At 40.4% G+C, this 12,843-nt stretch overlaps 1 protein-coding gene across 6 annotated transcripts in view; it reads left to right on the top strand.

Annotated features, from left to right (window-relative positions):
* The window catches only part of qkia (QKI, KH domain containing, RNA binding a), a 79,818-nt gene that overhangs the window by 11,579 nt on the left and 55,396 nt on the right, over nt 1–12,843 (top strand). For all 6 annotated transcript variants that reach the window (XM_058091394.2, XM_058091391.2, XM_058091389.2 and 3 more), the window contains exon 2: nt 11,381–11,523. In XM_058091394.2, coding sequence (XP_057947377.1) covers nt 11,381–11,523 — 143 coding nt within the window. The remainder of the gene's footprint in view (nt 1–11,380; nt 11,524–12,843) is intronic.

The following is a 12,843-nucleotide window of genomic DNA, read 5'->3' as shown; positions in this document are numbered from 1 at the left end:
AATTTGAAGTCTGTAATTAACTTAACGTGGGAGGAAACTGGAGTACCCATCGGAAACCCACAAGGTGAAAACATGCACACTCCACACAGAGGTGCCCTGACTGAGATTTGAACCCAGCTCTACAGATCTTCCAGATTGTGGCCAACATGCTAACCACTAGTACACCGTGCAGCCCAGTCCTGCGACGCACCCCTGTTTGTTTCGCAACACAACTACTTTGCAATCTGCATCGCCCCCACCTAGAAATCACACAGCATCAAGTTTGCCCCTGCTTTGTGTTTGACATTCTCTCCTTTTCCCACATGCATCGTGAGGACGGTGGTCTCCTCTGTTTGGGTGCGGACAGGAAGCAGAGCTGAGGTTATCTTCTCCACCTGTGTCTACAGTTTAGCTTTTCCTTCCTCTCCCCCCTACTTCTTTCATTTCCTGACTGCTGGACTCTTTCCGGACATTGTTGTCCCGAGCATTGTGCAAGCTCAGTTGCAACTTGGATCCTTTTTGTAACTTTATTTTTTTTTTTATGTGTCGACCTTCTTTATTGGGTATTTTTCCCTCCAAAATGTTGATGAATTGGTGTTGGCTAGTTTTGTTCCTTTCGCCTCTGTTTGGGATCAGGTTGCACTCCTGGAAGGAAGTGTCCGTCTTTATGTTGGGGCCACTTGTCAGGAAACATCATTTGGTGGTGTAGTCTACAGAAAATGTGACCAACACTTGCTCTTCCCATCCACTTCTTAACAACATCCTGTTATTCTTCCTCCTTCCTTATCATACATTGTCACATCACATGGTCCTTCTCACGTGCATCCTTTATTTAACATAGCTATTGTGTGCCGTGGTGGTCTTAGCAGGGGTTTTGTAAGAAAACACCCGAGGCTGCTGTTTTTTGTTTGCTGCTTTGTGTGTACGTCAACAAAGAACACGGCAGGCAGCAGGAATGGATTTAACTCAAGCAAAAATAAAGTAGGATTACTTACTAGCACTTCTCAACTTTTGCACGGCCACACTTTTGTTTGTTTTAATGGTTTAACCGGCAGGGAACAGTACACGATTTAATACGCATATGGGGTGATGGTTAAATGAAAACCGTGGCGGCTATTGGTTTTTACAGTACCTGCGGTTCTCTTTTCGCTGGCTAACACAGCAATAAAATATCTTTACTTGAGACTTGAGAGGGAGACCTGACTTTGCATTTTATGTGCATTTCCGTTTGAGCTGAGCTGCGTATTTGTGCCACTGATAAAGGTGTGCTGCATTGGCTGAATGCCTCAGCTTGGGCTGCACTGAAATACTTGTTACAACTACAAATACAGGATAATTATGAAGCAAGTAGTGGGGAACCTGAAATATTTTTTGGGACACTGGTTGAGTTCACATTTGAGTTTTGAAACACTTCTCTGAAATAGAAATGCTTCAAATCATTTTCATTAACTATATTCAGGCAATTTTAAGTCACTTTGTAACTTGACTGGCATACAAGTGTAAAAATAAATTAGCCACCGGCATGATTACAACACACAGACAATAACATGAAGGTGAATTGTACATACCAGTGGTCGTCAACTGATGGATCGGGACCCAAAAGTGGGTCACAGCTCCATTCTGAGTGGACAGCAAGCCACGAATGACGTAAAAATGTGTAATATACAAGTGATGTGACTGCTTTTGAAGTAAAATTGAGCAATATTACTTCCTACATGTATATGTACGTTGCCCAGTTCCAAGTAAAATATCTTCCTGGTATTATAAATTGACTTATTTAATAATTCAAATTAATAAAAATTACAAATAAAAGTGGGTCTTCACTTAATGGCCATTGGAAAATGTGGGTCCAAGGTTGAGAACCCCTGGTATATGTATGTTGCATCCATCTGACTTTTTAGCATTCTAAGCACTCTTAAAGGGGAACTGCACTTTTAAAATTTTGTGTCCGTCATTCACAATCCTTATGTGAAACATGAACACATTTTTTGCCTTTTCTGTGCATTCTAGCCCAAATAAGGTTCGCATCCTCCTGCAAAGTCCAGTGGCTCAAACCGGTGGACCCATTCCCACATGGAGAATAATCAATGTGTTTTGTTTTTTTTTTAATCATCCTTTTAATAGTAAAACATGTCTACCCAGCTCAGGATATGGAAGGACACCATTACATTTGCACAAAACTAGCACTCCAATGGCTCATTGAACTGCCTGCTTTTCCCACACACTCTCCCTATTGCCACAACACAACCCCCCATAGAGCAGTCTCACATCATCAAATATGACTATCCCCAATGCTAATTTTAGTATAATGAGGTCTTAATGGTAAGGAACTTGTTTTGCTGCTGAGCCCAGTAATGTTATTTTTATAAATGTACAAACGCTTACTATTTTCCAGTGCGGAGAGGTAGTGTTTAGTTTCCACTTTCCTGAAATGCTCTTTCGGCCAGCACTATTTGTAGCATATTTCCGAATGTTGTGTTTGTCTTCCAACATGCAGTGTCTCTCCCTGTCTGTCTGTCTGCATGGTTTATCTAATCCACACAGCGACAAGCCGTGACACACTCCTGGAGCACATACAGTAGTCACAGCGTCACCACCAAACGGTCAAAAGACTCTGGGTGTCTTTTTTTCACCATCTCTCCCCTCCTGCGTGCATTCACACAATGACAGCTTCCGAAGTTTAGCATTTACTACGACCTATGATTAATGGCTTTGCAGATTGCTCCTCTGGGATGCCACCACACCCACGCTCTATACTGCTTTGCTATGCTCTCTGCTGTCCAATCAGAGGTGAGCAAGATGGCAACATGTTTACAGCTTAGTCAATACAAGCTTGATGAATGGTGATTTCACGCTGATTTCTGGGTCTGTTTCCACCCCGGTTTGATTTCTTTTCATATTAAGGGGACAAAAAAGGCAGGAATCGTAGGACTGGGAATATTAACGCATTCACTGCCGGACATTTTCAGAGAAGACGGCAGTTGTACCGTTTTAAAAATGTAATTGCGGTAATCTCTCATTTATCGCGGTTCAGTGTTTCCACACCCGACCATAATTGAATCTCGTTGTGAAACCATAACCAGCATCTTTGCTCCACTACTGCTAATACTCAGCTAAACTCTGCTGCGTTCTGTTACAAATATTAAGATGTTCTAAAAAAACCTTTACAGTGTTATGTTACTTATATTGCAAGAAGGAAACATGGTAAATTAGTTGACACCAGTATATTTTTGCAACTCTGTTGAAATCAGATATAACTGTCGAAACTGTGGTCGCTACTCGTGTATTAGAATCAAAGCTGATAGGTTAATTTGCCAGTTGGTTTGGATCTAAATATAATTACGCTAAGTTTGTTTTGGATTTTTTGTGATAGATGGTTGGTTTGTTCCACACTTGCGTTCATACCACACCAAACAAACTACACCACTTTGGAAAACAAAATCTAATTTTCTCCCTATGATTCCCTGTTCTGGATAGGTGGAAGAGAAATCCTCATCTGTAGGAGGTCTCCTCCCTAGACTCAATTTCGGGGACTCGGAAAAAGGGCGAGATATGTCTGGTTATAAAATAAACATACAGTATAAATAAACATCTCCCAGCCTGGTGAAACTATTATTGGGAAATTAGGAAGAAATCTCTCCTCCCGCGCTCATTTAGATTTTTTTTTCCTCTCCTGTAGTCTCTCCTTTTCTAGCACGCAACCACTCCAGCGTTCCTCGCATCCTCCCCGCTGCTTTCAATGCATTGTCATGTCCCGGAAAATATCCACAATGTAGCCCTTCACTCTCATCTCCTGTGCGGCTGCTGCGGCGCCGTCATATGCCTCCACTCCATCACTCCAATGAATTAGTATTTTGCCCAGCGGTGTCTGAAACTGAACGCCTCTCTCTTTCTTAACCCCTTTTTAATACTTGATTTGGACTGAAAAAATGAAAATGACCCCAGAGCCAACGTGACATTGAATGTTTTGTTACCTGTGCATGGATGCCAGCACTTGGTCATACCAAAAACCTGCTTCTCATCTCTACAGTCGTTTTTTTCCTTCATTTTCTATGTCACTGGACTTCCAATGAGGTCTGGACTTGGAGTGAGGCAATTTTTAAAAGAAATAAATAACTACAATGAGGTGTGACTCTAAATTTCCTGCCCTTTTCCTGCGATATTTGTTTAAGAGATACTTCTCTCAGGCACTTCTCTGCCTTCTACCTCCTCGTCTCTGGGGAGTTCTGTCTTCAAACACAACAGCTCATTAGCCGGCCTATGTGGGTGTTTTAATGTTAAGCTGGGTGTTTGTTTTTATATATATTACATTTAGTTAAGTTGGTATCAGGGCACACATTCCTGTGCATGCATTGAACTGCAGCTGAACTAAAAAAAAAAAGTTGTTTTGTGTGTGCGTGTTGTCAGTGTGAGTTTTCAGCCTCATTATTGATGATCACATAGCGTAACGTGGTGTTTTCTGAGGCGAGTTGGCTGCAATATGCATGTACACACCCGCTTTTATACACTTAATGCAAATTCTGCATTATAGACTTTGACAAACATTAAGCTGCCTCTGTGATTTTTATTGGCATTACGTTCCTAAAGCATCCATTACCAAGGGAGGCTTCGGATGAAAGTCGTTCTTCTTTGTCTTGTTTGCGGTGTGCCCACCCACGTTATTACTTTCTTCACCTTGCTCCCAGAGGAGCACATCGCCAAAACCTTGTTACACCAGTCTTTTATTTAGTGGCCTATGTACTTAAAGACCTGACGCCAGAGCTTTTCACCCAGTGTGCCTTTGGAGAATCCCTGACACACACATCATAAATCTCTACCCGTGGCTGCCAGCAAACTACACTGTCATTTCTGTCTAGAACTGTTTAGACCTTTCCATATGTAGGTGGGATGGTACTTCGATCCATGCCACATAGTATGGATTCAGGAACTCTCTCCCTCTTCGGGATAGAAAAAGTTGGGAAAATGACATTATTCCAGGTAGTCTGAAAGGGACAATAGATGCACTGTAATTTCCAGACTACATGCAGACTATGTAAAAAAATAATTAATTTTTGGATTCTCAATTTATTGTTCAGTTTTACTTTTATTGTAACTTTTTAGAAGTCGTCAATAGTACACAAAGTACTTTTGACTGGGACCGTTTCAGGACCAAAGTGTATAACTTTTAAAAGGGTCACAGGGTGAAAATCGGTAACTGATGTTAAAAACAAAAAAAAAACATTTTCTTTTTTGTCCCGTCCAGCCATTGGGGCAGATAGTATTATTGATCTAAATGCCCTTACATGCTAAACAGATTTGCTTTGTGTCAGGAAAGGTGTTGGCTACAACTTCCCTGTACCATGAAATTTTATTTGCCATTACTTGATGTTTTTGTTATGCGCATTTGCAGCGACCGGAACCGAGCAAGAAAAAATACAGAAAAAAAAACATTTAACGCATGTTTGATTTGAAATGTGCATATTGACACAGGAATCGTGGTAATTGTGAATTTTTTACTCTAATATTCTTTGTAACATCCCTAGCTGAGGGCGCTTTGTTGTTGCTTCTTGCTTATTGGCAATAATTGTTCCTAAAATGCCTTAAAAAGCCAAAGGAAAAAAGTTATTCCTCATGATCAAATCTGTATTTTGACAGGGGCGTTTGATAGTGTTTTCCCTGTATTGGGACCTCTAATCAGTATTGTCTACTTTTTGTCTTTGACCACCTAGTGTCCCAAAAAACTGGATGTTTCCATCAAAGTTGTTGAATGCAAACTTTTTTTTTCCCGAAGGCAGAACTCCTGGGACATGAACTTTCAAACCTAATGTGGATGTTCCTTGTAAAAACTGCAATACATATGCTGTTCTTCACTACGCTGATAGTACATCACACTCATTAAGAGCCCTGAAATAGTTTGTGCATGAAGATCAAAGGCTTGCGTCTGGTCTACTGTTAAATCAAAGATTAGGAAGTAAAAATAAGACACAGGCATAGGAGGAGGGAAGGGGGAAAAATCCTTATAAAGAAGTGGATGGATGGAGAGAGTAGGCAGCTGTGAATGGATGATAAGCCCCAGAAATGCATATGTTTTCATGGCTCAGCCCCCCCCCCAACACACACACACACACACACACACACACACATATATCTGCTCTTTGCATTAAGAAAAGAAACTTCCGTCTTTCACATACTCGGCCCGTCAAACCCCTAAACTGTTCAAGTGGAGTGTCGTCTCGAATAAAGTCGTCCGTGCTGCGAATAAAGGGCAGCGATGCATTAAACATCTAAATCCTTTTTTCATAGTCAGACTTTGTGATGGCTAAAGTGCACAACTTCTAAGTGAAAAGGCTTGTTTGTCGCCTGTGTTTTGTTTCGCTCGGCTCCGGCACACCTAGACGTGTCTGTGAGTGAATTTTTTTTTTAGCTCATCACTTACCATTGTGCCGTTTACCGCACCTAATGTAACGTATCAACCAGGAATCAGCATTTGAGTGTACATATTTGAGGTCTCTGAACATACAGCACATCACTTATGTCGTGTTTGTTTGGAGTTGGAGATACACATATGGGGCTCTGATTTCGCACAACGCTCCGCCACCCTGCACCGCCATGGAATTGGAGCTCATGGTGTTGGAATTGCACTCCTGTTGATGTATTGATGTCCAAATAAAGTTGCATGGTGTTAATTTTACCATAGCTGGTACTTATTGTAAGTCCAATGTTGCCTACCTTTGTGGTACTTGTATTACCATAGTTGGTATTGAAAATCCTTTCACATGTGTAAATATTAGTAAATGCTTGAGGTATTGTTGGAAGAAAAAAAGGAAGGAAACAGCTTTTGGTTTTCATTGAAGTACTTTTGAGATATTTAATGTTTTACTTCTTCCCACTCCAATTCCAGCTATAAATATGTGTAATGTATTATTTATTTATTGCTCAAAGACCGTTGTGGACTTGATTGTGCTGTTTTTGTATGTGTTCTGCTGTATGTTTTGTGTTAGTGTATTCTTTTGCTTGAAATGCATTATAAAAAAAAAGTTAGATTTATAAAGACTCTATGGGGAGCGATGCTGTCATAAGGGTGTTATTTCATGTCCACAGGACTCTAATAATGTTAAACATATTTAGGTCATTAATGGGTTTTCTATGCTCTCAACTATGAAAACGTTTGAGTTATTAACTCATTTGCTCACAAATGGCTTTTACTATTTTGTGTAAAAATGTGAAAATTATAAATAGTTCATGGTATTTAGAAGAAAAAACTATATACTGTAAAACTACCAGTTCTTATGTTGTGGCATCGTTGTTTAGACTTCTTGGCTAAATATACAGTATATGGCAAAATTTGTGTCAAAGTGCTCATCTTCGCCGTAAATACAAATTCTCCACACACAGAACATACTTTTCTGACTGTCCTTCAAAATAAGAGAGCCGTTTGCGCAGGGGTGTCATAAAGAATATCTTCCATATGGAGTTGGAATTGCATGGGTGCCTACATCTTCCTTCATCACAAGCACAGGCATTGCAGTTGGTTGAAGATTTAGTCGTAATGTGTGCAGAGGCTGACATCTCATTATAAAAGTTAGCCAGATTGTTGCCAATCAATAAATGTGCTTTACAATTTGAGACAAGTGTATAAAAATATTGTGATATATGCTAAGGTGCATATCGCCCAACCCTACTTTTGGTTTGTGTGTGTGTGTGTATGTGTGTATCTATCTATATCTATATATCCCAAGAATACAATACACCGTGTGCCTTGAAAAATCTGTCAAAGTCATTGTAAATGGCCGGTACCGAGAGGGATGCCTTTTTGAAAAATGGCTGTGATTGAATGAATATTGAATTGAATCCTACTTTGTGGAAATTCACTTATTGCAGCCGGATCTGGAACCAATCAACCGTGATAAACGAGGGACAGCTGTATATGCAAGAATGATATGATGTTAAAAGTCACCATAAAATGGATTGACATGCTTCTCCAGACAGCACCATAATGCATACTACCCCCAAATTAGTACGTTGGTATTAATACTCAACCGCAGTAGATTTTAATTAGAAATTACCTTCTTGGATTCTACTTTTTTTGTTTCCACTTGTCTCCTATGGCTTGCTCCATCTTTGATCTTGCCGCTAACCCACCCGCCAAGTTTATTTCGATGTGCTGTTTACTTTTCATTAGATCAGAGCGACTGGTGCATAAAAAAAAAAGTAAAAGTTTTCCTACCCGGCCCTCCCCTTTTCCGTCCTCATTTCAACCTCTCCTGGACTGTTTTTTTTTTATCCTCAGTTATGTGTGTGTGCTTGTGAGATCACATTTTTTGGCATCAGAATCTGTACATAAACACACAACCTTCATAATCACAGTAGTAGACAACAGTAGAAATAGCACTTTTCAGAGTGCATCCAATATGCTTTTTTGACAATATTCAACGATTAATGGTCTCTATTGGTATGGTCTCGCTTTTTTTTTTCACTGCTGCAGATAGGCAGTCATTTAGAGAAACAAAAAGATAAGGATAAAATGAGCAGTTTTAGCTGGAACAAAAAAAAGTGTGAATACAGCTGCTTGCTCAGCAGTCCTTTTCTTCTTTCTCGCTACCCTTCAGCCACTTTCAAGGGCGATTTTCCCCACACACTCGCTCTCTCTCTCCCTCTATCTCTCTCTGCCTGCTTTTGTCTGTGAAAAGCGGACAATTAGACTGTGAGTGTGTTGTGCCCCCCCCCCCCCCATTAGGCAAATAGACAGGATAGCAGTTTATATGTGGATTGCTGAGTCAGGTTGCAAGATGTGACACACTGGCACACAGCTGAGAGATGGTCCAAGCGGAGGAAGCATGTGCTAACATCTGGCTAGCTCCTGCAAAATGTTTTAAGAAAATTGCCTAGCTTGGCCTTGCCTGCTAATATTCCCTTTTCCCCTCACTTCTTTTTATATATCTTTTCCAAACATAGCAGACTTTCAGCACCCCTCCGCCATCTTTCTTACACAATCACCCTTTTCTGTCACGGCGGACAGCTAGACAAATGATTTTGTCAGTTTCGCAAGGTGTGGGGTAATTTTTCGGTGAGTGCAGCGCTTCAGAAAGGACTCCCCGCATTGAAATTAGAGGTTGTCAAATGCTACACGTCTCCACTGATAGCCTAGCACGGCCCCTTATGTTAATGTGGCATTTCGGCATGAGGAAATAGAATTAGGAGGCAGAGGGACAGAGGAAAGGGGGGGTTGTTGTTACACTTTTTTTAAGGCTTCATATAAATCTATTTGAGTGATCCGTTTTACAGATGTTTTTTTTGTTATTCTTTATGCGTCCATGAGTGACGAGCGGTGCTGCTGTCGTATCGACTGCTTCCAAATATTTGAGATTGTCGGGGTTTAAGATTCTCTTTGCAAAAAGGCAGTGCAAAGTGAACAGCTGTCCAAGCGTGTGTGCAGCATCAATCGATCATATAACCACCACTGAAAATGGCTTTGTCATTTTGCCACTATGCAGTTGGTTGTTTTATAGAAGACTTGTCGTAAATCTGTTCTACAAGGACGTACATCATATAACAGCCCATGTTTTTTTTATGATTGTAATTTGGACAGATACCCACCTCCTGCATATACCCAGTTTCCGTCCTTGAGACTCATGAATCATTCACTAAGAAATTAAGGAAAATGTCGGGGAAAAAATACCCCTTGCATGTTAACAAAAGGCTCTTCCTTTGTTGTTTCACAATCCCTTTGGTAGTAGAGTAATCTATTTGAGGTTCCAAATTCTGTTTCTGTGTAAAATGTTGACATCACAAATAAAAACAACCAAGGCCAGACATGGGATGAGGAAAAATAAGAAAGTAAAATAGAAATAATTAAGTACATAAATCAATACGGAACAGATCACGGCAAATTTATCGTGCCATAATAGACCGTATTTTCTGGACTGTAAGTCGTTCCGAGTATAAGGTTGCACAACGCCAAAAATGCATAATTAGGTTGAAAAAAACATACATAGTAAGTCGCACTGGAGTATAAGTCGCATTTTTTGCGGGTAATTTATTTTACAAACTGCTTAACCAAAACGGACATTACGTCATCTTGGAAGGCAAGTTCTAACAATAAAAGAATAGAGAACAGGCTGAATAGGTGTAAGATATGCTAGCACAAAAAATAAACAGAAATGGTGTCCAGTGTTTATGTAACATAAATATTTTTTTCATTTATAAATCACTCTGGAGTATAAGTCGCAGGAACAGCCAACCTATGAAAAAAAGTGTGACCTATAGTCCGGAAAATACGGTAATAATAATGTAATATGTTATGTTGAAAAGCCGCATGGTGTTGAATAGGTCTGCTCAGTGTTTTAGTGAAGCGGGACAGTGATAGTAATCTGCCACTGAAACTGTTCTTCTGTCAGATGATGCTGAGATGGTATTAACCTTCTTTATTGAAGTTCCAGCACTCTCTACTTTTCTTGGCCCCATGGCGGATTAAATAGCAGTCCCTCAATTAAAAATTGTAATCTGTGTAATTTTTTACACAGAATCGGGAAAAGCAGCATAAATGTGTGAGCTTGCACACAGCAGACGATCGCAAACAATTGCATTACAATAGCTGTTATTTTGGAGGACGAAGAGTATGCGTGTACCTGACTGATGAGCTAATATGGGAGGGAAGAATTTGATGGTCTCAAAGGTGTTGTCCACCAAAACTGCAGGCCAGATGTCCATGAACTCATCAATCACACATCTGTTATTCTCGGTTTTTCAACAGCAACAGGAATTCCCCAGCAAATGAATCAAATGCTATGTAATGTAATATATACACCTAAGACCAATCTCTTTCCTCATGGGGAAACTTATATAAGTATGACCCACCTTCCAAATGAGTTTCAGTGCAAGGTTAAGACTTGGAGGCCGGGCGAGTGCTTCAAATTAGTATCTACTATTGCCGAGTGTCAAGTTCCCCTGCTGGTGTTTTAATATGGAGCTCTCCCAACTGCCCTTAATGCCGTTTTTAATGTTCTAATTCAGTCTGTGCACAACAGATCATATTATACTGATGCTTCAGCTCATTGCTTCACTGTTGGAAGTGTGAAGTGAGCCTCCATGACCAAAATGTGTGTCATTTAGCAATCGATTCCCGCTACATTACAAACTGAATACACGGCCACCCGGCTCACCCCACCCCCTGCAGACTATTGTACCGTGTGGCCTTTTACCCTGTCATTATGTATCACTTAATGGCTGTGTCTCTGTTGTGTCCAGCTGCTATTTTGTGCACTTGTGAATAATTGCTACCTGTCAAAACGAAGCCTAACTTTCTGTTGTTGCAAAACGCTGTGATATTCCACCTTAATCCTTTGCCTGGAACCATAACAATTTTCTTTTTTTTTTGTCCATTGACTAAGCTTTCTTTTTTTGTGTGTGCTTTTTTTTCCAGAGATCAACAGGGTGCGCAAACACATGTACAGTGACACAGTAAATGGCCTTGTGGACAGACACCCCCTAGAGCTGCCAGAGCCTGCGGGACCCGTGGTCTACCTGCAGGAAAAACTGTTTGTGCCTGTCAAAGAGTACCCAGACGTAAGTAGCAAAGCACCACAGATAGTTTTCAAGACAGCTAGGTCAGAAAGGGAAGATGGCGTCTGTACCCTCCGTCTTTTATGTTAATATTTGGGCATACGGTCAATGGGTTGGATCACAATTCTCTTAGAAATTTCTCAGCAGCTTGCGCCAGGAAATGAATAAATGAACGTGAAGGTGCATTATAGGACACGTTCAAGTGCATGTGTTGCATTTTCCCTTAAGAATTCATACTTGGGATTGGTGTGGATTATTTTAGCTTTTAATAAATGTGACCGGAGGGTGTGAGGGATCGATTACAATTGGCAATGTTTTCAACATTCTTACCTATCATAAAAATAAGCCGATTCTATAATTAAACTAAAATAACCGCTCAGCCTTTGATGACTGGTGGCGTTTGAGGAAGTGAAGGCATAATTTAGAAGACATTTCACCTCTCATCCACACAGGCTTCATCAGTTCACACTCAGAAACGATGTGGGACAAACACTATTCAGACTAAACCAAGGTGGCTGTGCTTTGTTTATTTGTTTGAGGCTAAATGATTAAATGTGGGAGAAAAGGTGGTGGTGTGGACCTCTGCCCCCTTGTTCAGAGATGGCTCCTCAACCTTAACTTAGATAGTTTTCCACACTCCTCTTTGAAACCATCCGTTCATTACCATGATTACATCTGAATGGAATGCTAATGAAGGTGATGCCACCCAAAGGACCATTGTTAGGGGGCAGAGGCCCCACCCCATTGTATCCTAACGACCATCATTTGACATCACAAAAGAGAGAAACCATTCCTGTCTGGACGTGCCTCCTCCTTTAGAAGATCAATAGACTGGATCTGTATTTGGAGTTTTTACATTAGGGCTGTCCTATCTAGTCTTTGAGCATGAACTGATGAAGCCTGCTCGCATGAGAGACGAAATGTATAAGACAACATGAACAGTCCAGTTGCAAATATAATGACCTGGATGAAAGAGAATATTCACAGGTATATTGACATCAAATATACGTATATACTGATCATTTGATACAGGGCACTTCGGCTTCATGCAGTGCCATGCAAGTGTAAAAAGAAGTTAACCTCCGACTATGTAGTGCAGGGGTCTCAAACTCAATTTACTTGGCGGCCACTGAAGCTCTGGTCTGGGTGAGACTGGGCCGCATCAGGTTTTCAAAAAAAACAAAAACAAAAACACATTTATTAAAAACAAAAAATGTTAAAAAACTTTGCTTTGGTTCCAATTTTCTACAAGAAAAGCTCTGATAAAACATTCCACTCTTGTCAAATATCTTACTTTTTATTTTTCTACACAAAATAAGATGA

This window comes from Doryrhamphus excisus, linkage group LG14 (assembly GCF_037039965.1).
Source record: "Doryrhamphus excisus strain RoL-2023G ecotype Guam linkage group LG14, RoL_Dexc_Guam_v1.1, whole genome shotgun sequence".
Taxonomy (NCBI): domain Eukaryota; kingdom Metazoa; phylum Chordata; class Actinopteri; order Syngnathiformes; family Syngnathidae; genus Doryrhamphus; species Doryrhamphus excisus.
This window is presented reverse-complemented; position numbering and strand designations above follow the sequence as displayed.